At 31.8% G+C, this 17,666-nt stretch overlaps 1 protein-coding gene across 5 annotated transcripts in view; it reads left to right on the forward strand.

Annotated features, from left to right (window-relative positions):
* Positions 1–17,666, forward strand: part of LOC127726583 (alpha-taxilin-like) — a 31,687-nt gene that overhangs the window by 2,325 nt on the left and 11,696 nt on the right. The window contains exons 1-5 of one of the 5 annotated variants that reach the window (XM_052234001.1): positions 1,556–1,611; positions 12,058–12,598; positions 13,689–14,039; positions 15,635–15,774; positions 16,667–16,777. In XM_052234001.1, the coding sequence (XP_052089961.1) occupies positions 1,570–1,611; positions 12,058–12,598; positions 13,689–14,039; positions 15,635–15,774; positions 16,667–16,777 (1,185 nt within the window). In that variant the 5' untranslated portion in view covers positions 1,556–1,569. Of the gene's footprint in view, positions 1–1,555; positions 1,612–4,089; positions 4,272–10,141; positions 10,238–12,057; positions 12,599–13,688; positions 14,040–15,634; positions 15,775–16,666; positions 16,778–17,666 lie in introns of those variants that run through there. The other 4 variants (XM_052234000.1, XM_052233998.1, XM_052233999.1 and 1 more) reach the window with 4 other exon arrangements.

Below are 17,666 nucleotides of genomic sequence, written 5' to 3' on the forward strand. Positions count from 1 at the left end.
TAGATAGCAATAATAGGCAACAGTACGGCCTTCAACCATGAGAAAAACCCATATCGTATAGTCGACTATAAAAGGCTCTGACATGAAGAATATGAAACAATTCAATTGTTTAATTTATAACAAAACAATTTACGAAAAACAAATATTACGGACATGAACCAATGACATCATTGAACTACAGGCTCCTGACTTGGGACAGGCAAATAAAAAATGTGGCGGTGTTAAACATTTTTGTGACTGCTCAACCCTCCCCTAACCTGGAACAGTGGTGTAACAGTATAACATAAGAACAAACTATAAAAATCAGTTGTAAAAGGCTTAACTCATCAGATGGATTTAAAGCAGAAACATCTAACGAAAACACAGACTGGACATGGCAGCATATCTATACATCCCACTACAAAAAAGACACTTAAGTAAAAATCTGAGAGTACTCGCAGTTACTGGCAGCTAGTTCAAACCTAATCATGCTAATAACAACGAATAAACATGATAAAAAAAATCATGTATCTAAGACTAAAATAGTCAAGTTTGCATATAAAGTACACCTGGCTTTGCGGTCATAAAACTTTCGAGCATGATTATTATACTGAGGCTCAGAAATCAACCAATCAAAATACTGTATTTGGTATTTCGTCAACAAATCTTGTACATTATGTACTCCTATAGTACTGAGTAATGTTTTATGACCGATAGCCCTGATATGCCATCTCAAAATAACTTTTATTTAAAAAGCGATTTTTTTTTCCTGCTACATGTATGAACATGATAAAAATTAAGGAAACACAAATTTTGAAAAGTTACTGATGATATAGCAGCCCATAATGTCCATTGTATCAAGGATTTGTATATTTATGATTGTCTTTAATTTAGAGGGAAATTTTTTTTTATGATGGTGGTCATGGTTTTGCCTAGGAACAAGTGATTTCTGTCTTATTTGAAAAGAGCATAAAGAATGAAAATTCATTGAAAATTAAAGGGGACTAAAAGTTGGAATCAAAATTTCCAATTTAATTTTTAATTATGAGAAATTTCAAAAATGAATGTCTTAGTTAAAAGAACCACAATTTGATTTAATATATATGTATAAACATGACAAGGAATTATTTGAATCTGGAATAATTTTGAATTCCAGAAAATTGGTTAGAAATGTATGATGAAAACTAACCCTACTAAATAGGGTAGCCATGCACACATGGCTAAGGGGGGTTGGTTAGCTCCTACTGAAATATCAGTGAAAGTGAAATTAACCTTAGCCATGCATACATGGCTGACCCTATTTAGTTGGGTTAGTTTTCATCATACATTTCTAAACAATTTTCCAGAATTCAAAATTATTCCAGATTCAAATAATTCCTTGTTATCTAATATTGGTAAAATATTCAACACATCCAGATTTATGTAAATCATCACAGTTCAATAGTTTTTAATCAATAAATCCAATACCCCTCCTTCTGACCCTCCTGTAATTAATGAAGAGCATCTGACAGTAATTAGAAGCATGTGAGTCTAGTCTGATCAGGTGATTGACACATATCTACAGTGTATCTATATCTGATCAGAGATGGTATGGGTGGTGTTGTTGGTGTTCTACTAGCAAATTGTGGTGAAGTAAGATTTCTCACATTTTTTTTCACATCCACCAATTTTAATTTTTTTTCTGTGTTTGAAACTTTCCAGTAGAACATTTTGAAGTGAAAACATAAATCTATGTATTTATGATCCCAACCATCCACCCATTCAAAAGTGATGTTTTATTTTATTGAACCATGTTGTATATATACATGTACATGTAATGATGAATTTTACCACTAGACTGACTACCATATAACATGTATAATGTTGATAATACAATATATATTTTGCTATTTATTAATCAGTGAATATATCATAAGGATTAGTTTTGTGTTATTTTTTTTTGGGGGGGAGGGGGGAGGGTTAAAACGCTTTAAATCAATTGATCTTCGTGTGTTTTGACAAAATGATGTATCATATGTTTTAAAGTACACATTAATAGATGCCTTTTTGTTTTTGTGTAATTGTGTTGCTGCCTTAAAATAATTTGACTTGTATATATAACTCACATCTTCCTTTTATTTGCAATGATATTTGAATTATATTTTTGTTGATATTGGCTTAGATTTTACAGTTGTGTAATCTATCAAAGTCAAACTGCAATCATACAATATATATATATATATACAAAAATGTAGCATAACATACATACCTGTATATATGGGATGTATGCAGTTATATAAATTTGTCAAAAGACATGGAATTTGAAGGGTTAACTTAAGCGGCTGATCATGAACAGCCATTTAACATAAACAGAATATGTACATGTACAATAGATATAAGAAGATGTGGTATGAGTGCCAATGAGACAACTCTCCATCCAAGTCAAAATTTATAAAAGTAAACCATTATAGGTCACAGTACGGTCTTCAACACGGAGCCTTGGCTGACACCAAACAGTAAGCTTTAAAGGGCCCCAAAAAATTACTAGTGTAACACCATTCAAACGGGAAAACCAACGGTCTAATCTATATAAAAAACGAGAAACGAGAAACACTTATGAACCACATCAACAAACAACAACTACTGAACATCAGATTCCTGACTTAGGACATGTGCAAACAAATGCAGCGGGTTTAAACGTTTTAATGGTACCAAACCTTCACCCTTTTTCTGAAACAATAGTGTAACATCACAACATAGAAAGACACAAACATGGTTTTCCTTTATATATGTACTGGTGAAATTTACAAAGTTTGGGCTTTGCACCAAATCATGAACATTGAATTTCCAACATCCATACATACATTTTGTAAATTTATGATATTGAGGAGGATTACGTGTTTATGTCTTTCGATATTTATAAAGTTGAAATAAGAAGATGCGGTATGATTGCCAATGAGACAACTCTCCACGAGACCAAATTACACAGAAATTAACATCTATAGGTCACCGTACACCTTCAACAATAAGTAAAACCCATACCGCATAGTCTGCTATAAAAGGCCCGGAAATGACAAATGTAAAACAATTCAAACGAGAAAACTAACGGCCTGATTTATGTACTGAATGAACGAAAAAAAATAATGATATACAGCAACAAACAACAACCACTGAATTACAGGCTCCTGACTTGGGACAGGCACATACAGAATGTGGCGGGGTTAAACTAGTTTGAAAGCACCAACCCTCCCCCATACCTGGGACAGTGGTATAAAAGTACAACATAAGAACAAACTATAAAAATCAGTTGAAAAGGGCATAACTCATCAGATGGATACAAAGCAGATATACATATATCTAACAAAACACAGAGTGGACGTGGCAGGGTATTGATACATGTACATCCCCACAAGAAAAAGACACTTTAGTACAGATCTTAGAGTATTCACAGTTACTGACAGCTAGTTCAAAGCCAATAACAACTAATAAAAAAATCATGCATCTACGACTAAAATATCCATCAGTACACATCCAACATCCAATGGATTTAGTGTAAAGATCTCATTAACAGTCAGAGAAAAACATGACCTTGTGCAATGCCAAGATACAGGTATCAACAGATTGTAGAGTCATGAATGTGCATATGTATACACGTATATAAAAATAATATTTAGTTTGATTTTAATTTACTGATAAATTATAACAAGATCAATATCCATACCAATAAAAAAACAAAATTCAAAGATCTAATTATAGTGTTAAATTGGTAACCTTTTAGAATAAGTTTCTTTAAAGGATTGATAAGTTTACCCGGATAGTATCTTAATTTAGTCTAGATATATATATATATTTGTAAGATAGTACATGTATGTTCCTAATTCCTAATCTGCCCCCTGTTGAAGAGGCCCCATATCCCCCCTTGCATGGATTTATTTTTGGATAAAAAACATAAATCATTTCAAGATGTTGCTAAAACAAGTAGAATTTGAATATGAATTACATAACTTCAAGTTAGACTTCAGCATGAGACAGCTGCTATAACCATACACATGCAGTCTTTGCCAACAGTTCCAAGATGTTAATTTCAGAAACAAAGAAATACATCATGTACATAATAAATGTATTTGTCAGATATAATTTAGATAGAAGCCAGTGGTTTTCTGTTGCTCTCTGGCCTACTTTGATAAGATGTAAAAAATATGCAATAATCAGTGGCGAGATCTTATTAATTGGTCAGAATTTTATTTTTTCGGAATGAAATGGGGAATTATGTAGCTAACAACCACGGTGGAGATACAAAACATCCCACCAAAGTAGGTACCTCTTATTCTTAATAAATATGTTTGTAAACATAATGTTTTTTTTGTTTTGGTTCTATTTGAAAATGTACATGTAGCATGGCTGAAAATTTATTATTGTACCAATATCCAGCTAGAAAATTATGGTTTCAATAACTTTTTCTTAATTGTGTACAAATTTATGGTGTAGCAGATATCTATAAGATATTGTTTGTAATTATATTCAATTACTCTGTGCTTTAATAAAAAAAATCATGCTGTCCTGGTCCAATTATCTAAAGATTGAACATCAACACAATCAAGGGTTGTCAAATTAAAAATTAGAATCTGCATGAAAATACTTTTGAGAGAAGGTGTACTTCTAATTAAATATGATGTTTTTTTTATATATATGTATAATTAATTGATAACACTAACACATGATAATTGATCATTTAATTGAGAAAAGTTTACAATGTAATTACTGAATGTACATGTAATTACAACTAGTATATACATGTAAGCAAAGAAATACATGTATTGATTTAAAAATATACAAAATGTAATATTTTACATCTTAAAATTCAATAATTATGAAGAATGTAAAAAAAAGTATCTATACATAAAATTATACAGTTTTATTTTTATCTATAGATGCTAACCAGTTATGGGACTCTCAATGTGAAAAGTTGATTAAAAGATCCTAGACCTTGATTCTCAACAGTTTTGTTAATCCTTAGGGTCCAAGGATACAAAGTATTTATCATGTAATCTCATTAGAGACCTAAATGTGGAACTATCATTTTCAAATTAGCATCAATCAGATAGGAATGATTAGAGGTGTACCATTTCATACCAGATGTATATTTCTCCAGCTGGGTTGATCTTGTTGATAATCAGAGAAACTTATCACCATGATCACTGGAGAAATCCTCAATATTAGGGCTGTCTGCACCTATAATTACCATCTAACATTGAGGAAGCAGCAAGGGGGTTCTGTTTTAATGTACATTGTAGGTTCTTTAAAAAAACACCTCCGATTAAATAAGCTGATCTCTTTTGGTTTTGCTGTACAGCTACTCCAAGTTTTATTTTAAAATTAACATTATATCTGCCTCAGTTCATTATTTTAATTTGGTTATGATCAAAATAAATATCAGTAAAAAATCTTTGAAATTGACAAACTAATAATTCTGCCTTTTTTTAAAGAAATAATAGTAACTGGACTTAGTACAGTAGAACTAATGACTGTAGAATCACCAGTTTAGAAAATTGGGAATAAAGCCTGGTCTACTACATGTATGAGTCCAGGCCCCGGCGCCATAAAACTATTTGAGTAAATTTTTTTTACTCAACCTGAGAATTTTCTCAATTTTTTTATTCTCAGCAAAATACACCGCCATAAAAAAATTCTCAGATATTTTTTTACTTAAAGTTAAGAATATTCTTAAATATTTGAGTATAGCCAAAACCATACTTAAGTATAAAAAAAATCTTATTGAGGGTATTTTGATATAAAATTACAACTGTCAATAGGGTTTTTGTTAAAATTTTGATAAAATTTGCATTGAAGAACGTCACTAATCTACACAAATTAAATTGTATCCGAAAAAACATACACATCTTTACTCAGTCCAACATTTTTTGTTTGGTTAACGTCGTCTTTTTCATGCATTTTCTTTAGGATAAATATTCAAGATCAATTTTGTCAAAAACTGTAAAAATTGAGGTTTCAGCCTTTTTCCAGGGTTCATAATTTGTTGATTTATTTAAAATAATCAATCATACTATTGTTAGAACAATACAAAAAGTATATACGGTGCTGTGATACTATGAATTTTATAAAAGATTGAAAGACTTTTTAAATCTAGTGTGAAATAGCTTCACTGCTCCTTTGTTGTTGTATGAAATCACCCACATTTTAGTGGGCATCGGATATTTGAGCGAAAATAATGATGTGATGGGATGCCAGAATCTCAAAATGATAAAAAGCCAACATCCAAATGCTGAGGTATTCAATATAGAATTAAAAGAATTACATCAGCATCTATCAATGGTGAAAAAGCCATTTTAATATTTTTCTTCATTTTCTGTAGACACTTTTCTAAAATATGCTATAAACATAAATGAAAGTTTTTTTTTTAAACAAAACAATCTAACAACTACAAAAGTTATTTAATATAATCATGAGAGCATCCAATATCTTTTAAACCCAATAAAATCCTTTGAGCAGCATCTGCTATTCATAGAAATAAATGAAAATAAGTATGATTTTTGTAAAATGAGCATTAGTATGTTGATACTATCAAAAATGCAATATAGTAGAAATATTCCAAATATGGCCGAAACATTTTCTTTGAACATTGAAAAATTTAGTAGCATACAACATAATTTGACCTTTAGAAATCAAAATATGTCTTACAATTCTGTGATAGCATATGAGAATTAGTTGATAACCCCATCTTTGTTAGTTGGTTGTAGCATATTAATCTTACCGAAATTTAAAAGAGACCACAAAAAAGCGACCAGTTAAACAGCTTCTCATTGTAGATACTCCTACACTAGTAGTTATTTGCATTATATATCCCGCTTGAATATCAGATCTTTATTTGAAATTACCCAAGATATATGAGGTGATTTACAGAATAGAAAGTATCCCCCCCCCCCCCCCCCCCCCAAAAAAAAAAAGAAAAACATGTGCAAAAAAATAAGAAAGAAAAAAGACTGAATAATGGGGTGCTAAAATGTACATATTTTTTATATAAAAATTAAGAATAAGGTAAATCGAATGAAATATTGAATACGGAATTGGTCAATTGATGTACGGAAGCGATGCAATTTCTGTACATCCGTAAGCATCAGTATTTTGCCTCAAAATCACGATCTTGCATGAGGAGTTAACAAATCTTGACTTACCATTTCGTCCACTATTGCAGACAAAGTCAACCTTACATACTTCTCATGTATTGTGTCAGAAATGATTACACATTACAACACTGATAAAACAGTTCGTGTCAGAGGTCAGACCATGACCATTGACAACAAAAAAAACTCTGCAATAGTGGAAAACAAATTGAAAACAACAAATCAGAAATATGACCAAAAAGACTTTAAAATCATAGCCAATTAAATGAGTCGAAGGTCAAATTTGCCCCAGTTGAAATCTCAGTTTCTTTATATTTTCAAAATTTATAAATTAACAATTAACGGGAATTAAATAGAATTGCAGAATCAAAAATTCTCGTTCGCCAGCATGCTTATTACGTCTTCGGTTTCATATTTGTAAGAACTATGATAATTCATTGCAATTTAAAACAACAATTTTTTTGGTAAGGGCTATTTGACTGATACTCGAGGACGAATAACAATTGTCTTTGAATTTTTGGGGTTATAGCATTTTTTGTTCACTACCAATAAATGTTAAATATATTTTAATATTCTCCAAAATAGTTGATAAATAGGCAATATTTTATATTTTGTTGGACAGTTGGGCTTATCAAGGATAAAATCTAGTGCAGGTGGTCGATTTTTTTTCTATTAGATTTATCTCTCTTAAATATACGTTTTACTTTTTTTGCAGTACTGGTACCTCATATCTACAAACCAAATACATGTATAATCAAATATAAATAACTTCACCCTATCTACTGTTTATTATCTCAGATATCCAAATTATTACAATGAAAGTAAAATAATTTCCCCCTGTTTGGTTTTGAACAGATATTAGTCAAAATTGATAAATGTATCATTTGTGCAGTACAGTGAGAGATTCGGGGGAGGGGGAAAGGGGGGGGGGGGGGGGGGGGGGGGGTGTTACTGGGTAGTGTCGTCATACATATGTCGTTGATATAAACAAAACATCCATCATATCAAAATCATGATAGAGAAGGAAATTTCCATATGCACGATCAGAACACACGAATTTTACAGAAAACATTTCTTACTGAATAGAGAAAAATGGCCAATAGAATTACAGGATACGGAAAAATAGAACACCCTCCCCCTTATCAAGACCCTCATATATCATTGTGACGGATAGTTTTGTTTGTTCTATTAAACTGTTTTTATTTTTTAAGAGAATATTTGTACAAGGTGTTGTTAATAAATGTAATGGACAATATATGCCATGCCTTCTCACACGACGTCGTACTTTCATTTTCTCTTCCTGTGCAATATGATATTAAACTCATTATGTATGTTATTGATCCGTAATAACTATTTTAAATGTTTATTTGGCATGCCATACTCGGTAGAAGTGCGGACGTGAAAGAAAGCACTCTTCACGTAAACGTCAACGAGGATTACATTTAATCTTTATAAAAAATTAAATATAGATAAATAAAGAAATATAAAAAGTAATATATATTTATAAGAAGCTACGGGTAAATAACTCAAATATTTCAAGATCTTTCTCTTATAATTTCAAACTTTATATCCTGTGACTTTTTGTCAGGACTGTGGTAACAGATGCTTACAAAATGTTACTTGTCATTACGGTCTTGTCATTGTATCTATAATAGATTCTTTTTATGTTTTACATTATTGCTAAAGAGATCAAACTGCGTTTTAGCGAAGTTTGGTACACTTTTTAGTTTCCAAACATCTATTTTACCGCTTACATCACTGAGAAAAAAATTCTCAGCTAAGAAAAAAAATTCTCAGCTGAGAATATTCTCAACGTTGAGAATATTTTTTTATGGCGGATAAAAAAGTGCTCATTCTTAGCTGAGTAAAATAATTTATTCTGAGAATATTTTTTTACCCAGAAAAAAAAAGTTTTATGGCGCCGGGGCCAGGACTCTTAGTAAGAATCTTCATTATACCTGTATGAGGGGTTAATGTTCTATAGTTCAGTGAACAGAACATACATGTGCTTTATGTACATGTATCTTCACTGAACAATAGAACACTAACTAATTATTTCCTGATTTATTTTTGCAATCAGACAATCACCCTCATAGACAAAGCAATATATACACATACAGCGAAGATAAAACATTGTACAGTATACATGCACAGTAAATACAAATGGATTAAGTTGAAAATTACTCTTGGCGGCTTAGTGTTGAGTGATTAAATGTGAAACATTGTAATAAAAGATAATACATACATGCATGCCATATCTGATTTATGACCACTTCATATAATCATATGGAATATAAACTGTACTGACTTTTGGAATTTTTGGTCCTCAATGCTCTTTAACTTTGCATTTTTTTGGCCTTTTAAATTTTTTGATTCAAGCATCAATGATGATTCTTTTATAGACAAAACGTGCATCTGGCATACAAAATTTTAATCCAGGTATCTATGATGAGTTTATTTGCACTAGACCTTGGAGCGTTGAAATCCAAATATATAAATATTCAAAAGGGCCTAATAATATTAATTAACAATATCTAGGGTTACGGATTTGTAGCCTTAGTTTTAGTTTGATAACATTCAATTTAACCAAAAATTAGCAGATGAAATGTTCAGTCCTAAGCATTTAAATCATGTCCTAAGCACTAGCAGTAGTTACATGTACCATCTTGAGAAATTTCTAATGTACATGTATACATACTATTGGAAACATGTACTTGTATATTAATTATCCATTTTACATGTGCTTTAATTATCCCTTCATTTTATTTAGCTTATAAATTAGAAAATGCACACTTCTAGTTTTTTTGTCAAACAGTCAGTGGTGATGCAGTGTCCCGTCAAATTTGCATAATTTCATACATTTAGTAATATTTATAGTTAACAGCAATTGTAACAATACAACCATAAGACATTCTATGTTTTTATGTAAATTCTTGGGAATACTTAGATGTTATCTTCTATGAGTGTGGAATCATAATGCACCTGTATTACCTTTGATTTCCCCTTTCTGGAGCCCCAAATTGACTAAACAATTGATACAAGGAAGATGACATAGCATGGCATTCTCCTGGTTCCGTTCAACATTTAGAACTCTCTCTTCATGTTTTCTTCGTGGAAAATCAAGAAAAATTAAACAGGTATGTTCTGATTCTAGCCAATTTTCTCGCCTCTTTGATCTTTTTTTTACTAATTTTTGGGGAAATTGAATTTTATTGTAAACATGATAAGAAATTAATTAAGAAATATAATATAAGAAATGTATTTGTAGAAGATTGGAGAGTAGCCAGTTTGTCATGATGGAATGCCGTTCCCCTCAGTCTGTTGATTTATATTGCGTGATGTGATATAAGACGTCTTGTATATTTCTGTTTTGATGATATACATAGACTTTTATACCTGTAATCCTTTACACAGCTACATCAGAATGTATATTCCAATTCTTTACATACTGTGCAGTAAAATGGTTCTAATATGTTACTAATTGCATGTATTTTTGGAGAAATATAATTTAATTTGCTGCTGTAATTTCAGTGCTTTGATGACTAACAGGATATTTGTTGACTAAAGTTAAGGTGTGTGTTTTCACTTGTTGACAGAATTATTTTAGCTGTTTTCTTTCTTTGACTAGCATGACTAGACAATGGTCAGTAATGGCCATACATTACCTGCCTTTTCTATTTATTGATTCATAGAGAGACCTTGGTTGTCAGCTGTGGTCTAAGTAGTTTATCTACTGCATCACTAGCCTGTCACCACTGAGGTTGTGAATTTGAACTCACACATGGTAGATGGCAGGTTCGTTTGACTCCAATCTTAATTGACTAGGATTGCCAGTTTGCCTGCCAACAGAATGTGGATCTCTGGGCACTCCATCTTCCTTAATCAATAATTTCTGGCCACCACAATAAACAATGTAGCCAAAAGTTCGGAAAGTTGCATTAAACACCAAAAATCAATATATAGATCAATCTTAATTCACACTGAACTAACTCATTGAAACTGAAACATTGGATTGAACATGTTAAAGTATTGGTACCCGGTAACATTATTTAGGAATTCTAATGAAATTTCAAAATCGAATAAGTGCTGACTTGATCATGAGATCATTTTATTTTGCTATCCAAAACCAACATGACCAAGAGTCACATGATATTGTAACATTTTTTTGGTGTGTATAAAATGCAGTCATGCATAGTACGCACCCCTTATTTCTTGTTATTTGGCCCTTGAAACTTGAGAAAAAAAAGAAAAAGAGTTACCTTCTTTTGCATAAACATGTTAACATGCAGGGACTTTCTGGAAAAATCACAAATTGAGCAGAATCCCTTTTTCTTGATGATAAGATTCTACAAGCTAAGGTATTGGTCATTCAGAATTTTTTAACTTGTTACTATTATTACATGCAATGGAAAGATGTAATAATCCTTACATAGATATAAGAAGATGTGGTATGAGTGCCAATGAGACAACTCTCCATCCAAGTCAAAATTTATAAAAGTAAACCATTATAGGTCACAGTATGGTCTTCAACACGGAACCTTGGCTCACACCGAACAGTAAGCTATAAAGGGCCCCAAAAAATTACTAGTGTAAAACCATTCAAACGGGAAAACCAACGGTCTAATCTATATAAAAAACGAGAAACACTTATGAACCACATCAACAAACGACAACTACTGAACATCAGATTCCCGACTTAGGACAGGTGCAAACAAATGTTTGCATGACATACTAGATACCTAAAGCAAAGGAACTGCACTTTTAATGATGTTCATCATCTCAAATTTACAGTAAGACGGAGCAAAAATCACATCTTACTGATATAACACATAGCTACATGTACATGTCAATACTAGTCATTTGCTTGTAATACAGTTACATTGTGATTTATAGCATAGATCATGTAGATATAATGTTGTCTTTTATCAGAAGTCATAATTTTTTTTTTCTCTTTAAGCATCCAGACGAAAGAGAACAGATCAAGCCTGTAACTGAATCAGAAGTTGTTCAGGTAACACAGCCAGTAAACGAATCTTTTTCAAAGCAGGAGATAAAATCAGAACTTTCGTCAGGTTTTCAGCATCAAGTTCAGATTGCGACTCCTTGTGAACAAATTTCAGATCTTGCCACTGTAGATACAGACCAAGCCCCACAAACCTTCTCAGCATCTGATCAATCAGTTGCTTGGTTAGAACAAGAAGTTCTGTCGGAGGATCTTTCAGATTTAGATTGTTTCGTCGAGCCGGTGACTCTTTCTGTTGTGGAAGTAAAATCTGTATTAAAGTATCCACGGAAAGATTCTGTGACTGTTTATCAACAAGACAGCTGTGATTGTGATATTGATAGCAAGTGTGAAGAGAGATCGTTAGTTGATGTTGAGGATTTAAACGAGTTAGAACATAAACAGTCATTTCCCGTTGGACCACTTCAGAGTTTTGATTATTATCATCAGCTTATTGCAGAGGATTTACGGATAATTGAAGTCATGGAGAAAGTTGGTAGGTACATGTACATGTATGAATGCCTTGTTGTGTGCATGGAGGCCATATGGTCCAGAGTTCATGTGTTGTGTGCATAGAGGCCATATGGTCCTGGATTCAGAAGGTATTTGTTAACTTATGAAAAACCATATATACTCTTTTTACCAATATAAAAGTAAGGAGATGTGGTATGATTGCCAATGAGACAACTATCCACCAGAGTTTAAATGAATTAGAAATAAGCAATTATAGGTCACAGTACAACCTTCAACAAAGAGAAAAAAAACACATACTGTTATGACTAGTACTGTAAAGTCTGCTATAAAAGGCCGAAACGAAAAATTTGAAACGATAAAGACTAAAAGCCTAATTTATGACAATACAATTAAAAAAAAAAAACAAGTTTATGACAGACATGAACCAACGACAACCACTGAACTACACAATTATAGATTGTTACGTGTACATGTATAACTGCATAGTATTCAATCAAAATGAATAACAGAATTTATCATTGTCATTTTATTCATTGTCAGATCACTTTTTTAAAATTTTATTTTTTAAGTAATGAAATTTTTGTAGAACAATATACATAATATTTGATTCATATTCAAGAAGATGGCTGACACTATTTTTTTTTTATAAGGATCTGAATGAAAGTTAATGTTCCACTTAACAGAATCATTTTGAATTTAAACATGTTGAACACAGTCATGTGGACCATAATACACTGGTCAAGTTCAATTTGACAGTGGACATTTGAGGTTTAAAAGTTAAGCTGTAGGTGGGGGTATCTGTGATCAATAGATCACCTTATAGAAGTTTGCAATTGTAATTATATAGATATAACATGTATAAGAAGATGTGGTATGAGTGCCAATGAGACAACTCTCCATCCAAGTCAAAATTTATAAAAGTAAACCATTTTAGGTCAAAGAACGGTCTTCAACGCGGAGCCTTGGCTCACACCGAACAGCAAGCTATAAAGGGCCCCAAAAATTACTAGTGTAAAACCAGTCAAACAGGAAAACCAACGGTCTAATCTATATAAAAAACGAGAAACACATATATATACAATGTATGCAGGTTCTTTTCTCTTTTTTCACAGAAACTTTTGCAACAGAACAATTAAACCAAGAACAAGGTGTGAACTCTGAGATCTCAGGTCTGAGTGAGAGTGCACTCTCTTCTCTGGTCCAACAGATGACAGCCCCAGACCCTGCTGAGAGAGATGGATCACCCGACAGTCAGAATGGGTCCATGCATGCTAGTACGGGGTCTGAAGGTTTAGAGGAGGCATTGAGTAGAGATCTGAAAATAAATGGGGAGAAGGCTGACCCGCCTGAAGGGGAAAATAAAAACAAGAAAAAAGAGGAAACTGAAAGATCTGACTCCAAGGACCGAACAAAAATTGACAAAAAAAGTAAAAAGAAAGAGGATAAAACTATAGGTAAAAATGGTAAATGTCACGGAAATTAAATTTTGCAATTTGAATGACTAACACTATTTACTTTCACATTTTTTTGTTATTTGATTGTCTTGGATGCAGTGAATTTTGATGATTAAGTGAACCCCTTTTAGAATGATATTAAACAACTGGCTTGTATTGATATATGAGCCAAAAAGATTTCCAATAACTTACACTACTGTAGATTCAGAAATTATTGCGATGTTTTTATTATTGCGAAAAATGCGACAGGGTTATAATCGCAATAATTTAAACTCGCATTTTGAAAATTTTTATATGAATTAAACAGGATTTGTCTCAATATCGCAAAAATTTAAATCGCATTTTAGTCTAAAATGACAAAATCGCAATAATAAATGCACGCAATAATTTCTGAATTTACACTATATACAGCATTTATACAGTGGCAGGGTATTCATCATCATTGTTCAACATGTTCAATGTGTTTTCAGTGAAGTTCAAGGACACCATCTGTCAAAATTTAGAAGCATATCAAGTAAACATTTAGAAAGATATCTGATAAGATTCAGTGTGTAACAAAAAGATATGCATTTCTCTTCTCTTTAATGTTCAGATAAATGTCTGCTTCAAGTATGTAATAGTTTGAAAACTGAATTTCAGTACTGTTTTGAAATATTTTATTTGGTTTGCTAATATTGTAATTTAATATTAGTTGAATCTGAAGTATGTTTTTTTAGACCACGGTCACTAGGTTCAAAAACAGGTGTTAAATAATTTTATATTTGTTTTCTAGTTTGTTGATAACATTTTTTACTAAGTCAAAATTTTATCTTGTTGATTGTATAAAAAAGAAAAATGTATATCTTGGTCTTGGTGTCCTTGAACTTCACTGATGCACCCAATAGTGCATGAGCACTTGTAAATTAGGAAAGTAAGTTAAACAGATTATAAACCACTTGCAACAGGAAAGACATGATTGACGTAATATCTAACAGTTTATTGCATTGCTTTTGTGTATTGTTATAATTTAATGATCTGTAATTTAGTAACTTCAAAGTCGATTGTTTATTTCTGAACAGAAACAGGCTAGCATGTGTTTTTATAGATCCTCTTCCATGTTACGTTTCAAAACAAATCATTGATGCGTTTTGAATCTGGCACATATCCATGAAATGTAAAAGCTTCTTTAGTGTTATCAGAATAACAAATTATTGGTGTGATTGCGCAATCACCTTGAATCTTTCAGCAACACCTGAAAAAAGATTAAAGAAAAAGTCGGTTTTGTAATTAATCAACACCCACATAATTCTTCTTGGCCTGCTTGTTTTTAAAGTTTTAAGAATAGAGATCTTTGTTTTACGCAGCTCTTTCTTCAACTGAAAGAGTAACTGGATGTGCAAAATTTTGTGGTCGTCTGTATGTGTCTTAATTTAATCAAGCAGGAAAAAAACCTAAAGGTTGTTGACAGTTGCTTATCAATTTGACAGGTAAAAAAATAACCAGATATTCTATTATAGGACAAAGTTACAATTCAGAACTTTGGAAATTTTATGTTTTTCTGTAGATCATATTTTGAGAGCTTGGTTTGAATTCAGAACTTTGGAAATTTTATGTTTTTTCTGTAGATCATATTCTGAGAGCTTTGAGCAGCCTACAAACCACCGAAGAAAAATTAGCTGCCTTGTGTAAAAAGTATGCTGATCTCCATGAGGAACACAGAACTCTAAATTCTACAGTCAAACAACTTCAACGTAAACTTAGTGTCGTAAGTGTACATACAGATTTATTTTATTCTTAAACTAAAGGCTGCTGGAAAGACTATTTATTGATTTAAAGAATCTTTCTAATGGTGTAAGTTTCGTTTTGATTGCAGCTTGCTTTACAACACCTATTGATATAGAGAGAGTGAATAAAGTACAGTAACCAGATTTACTATGAAAGATTTGACCATTAATAGTTAGTTTGAACTACATATTTTTGGACACACTGTACACATCATGTGCATATATATCAGATACATTTTGATGAAAATTCTTTGTTATAAATTCTATTAATAATACTTAGTGAGAATCATCATGATCATGTCTATAATTGAGGATTTAATCTTTCTTACATTTCAATTATCATCCCTTAAACTGCAATCCAAATTGAACTAATCTTGACAGAAACATTGACTGATGAATTGTACATTTGATTTCAATAGGGAAAAAAGCATTGCCATGGCTTCTAATCAGTCATTATCTAAATATAATTTTCCTGTAACAACTAGTGAATCTTTTGAAAATAATGATTGGAACACAGTCTTTAAAAAGTAAGCTGGTTCCATTTAATGGTCTTAAATTTCCGTTTTATGTTTGAATCTTAAAAGTGGAAAGATGCCAGTATCAACCATGTTCATAGCAAATCTATATATTTTTTTTTTTTTTTTATTACTTCTCCATTCAGCATTTTTCATATATAGGAATGAGAGCAAAGATTTGATGGCCCAGGAAACAAAATAATTTGTATGGGTATGGTGAAGTACACATATGTCTTCCTGCAGAATTATACCTTCTAAAGGAGCTTGTTTAAAATTTGACATGCATTTTAAAAAATATGATAGTGCAGTTGCAGATCATGTTAATTAGGTATTTGTTTAATTTTATGTTTATTTACAGACAACAAGAGAAAAAGATCAGTTACAGACTGAACACACAAAAGCAGTAATGGCTAAAAGTAAACTTGAGGGATTGTGTAGAGAGTTGCAGAAACACAACCAAGTTATTAGGGTAGGTAGTCTGTTAATGTTAACTGGAGGGATTGTGTAGAGAGTTGCAGAAACACAACCAAGTTATTAGGGTAGGTAGTCTGTTAATGTTAACTGGAGGGATTGTGTAGAGAGTTACAGAAACACAACCAAGTTATTAGGGTTAGTAGTCTGTTAATGTTAACTGGAGGGATTGTGTAGAGAGTTGCAGAAACACAACCAAGTTATTAGGGTAGGTAGTCTGTTAATGTTAACTGGAGGGATTGTGTAGAGAGTTGCAGAAACACAACCAAGTTATTAGGGTAGGTAGTCTGTTAATGTTAACTGGAGGGATTGTGTAGAGAGTAACAGAAACACAACCAAGTTATTAGGGTTAGTAGTCTGTTAATGTATATGAAAAGTGGTGTTTAATTAAGGGTAGGTTTGGGGAGGGGACTTTTAATTTATTGTAATTGGAATATGTGTCAGTAAAAGAGCAACTCAATAACACAAAAAAACATGTGATTTAAATGATTCTTATTGTTAAGTATGTGAAGTAAGATTTGTTAATCTTACAGAATTATGAACATGATGAATAGAAAATGAAACTGCTTTTTACTGCATTTTTGTGGATGGGCAAAAAGGGGAGGGGGATTTGTAGTTATAAAATAGGTTTAACCAACATTGTGTTGTACCTATACCAAATCTTTCTATCTAGACCATGTGTTCTTCAATCGTTTTAGTTTTTGTCTTTGCATCTCTTTCTCAAAGGTCAATTGTTGGAGTAGTCTGAAAGTACTATTTTACCATGTTTACTGAATCGTCATTTTACCCAAAATAAACATTACTTTAATTTTGAATTTCATTTACAAACACACACACAATTTCCTATGATATTTTGAGAAATAACAGATAGGTACATGTAAATACAA

The sequence above is a fragment of the Mytilus californianus genome, unplaced genomic scaffold (genome assembly GCF_021869535.1).
Source record: "Mytilus californianus isolate M0D057914Y unplaced genomic scaffold, xbMytCali1.0.p SCAF_18, whole genome shotgun sequence".
Lineage (NCBI taxonomy): Eukaryota > Metazoa > Mollusca > Bivalvia > Mytilida > Mytilidae > Mytilus > Mytilus californianus.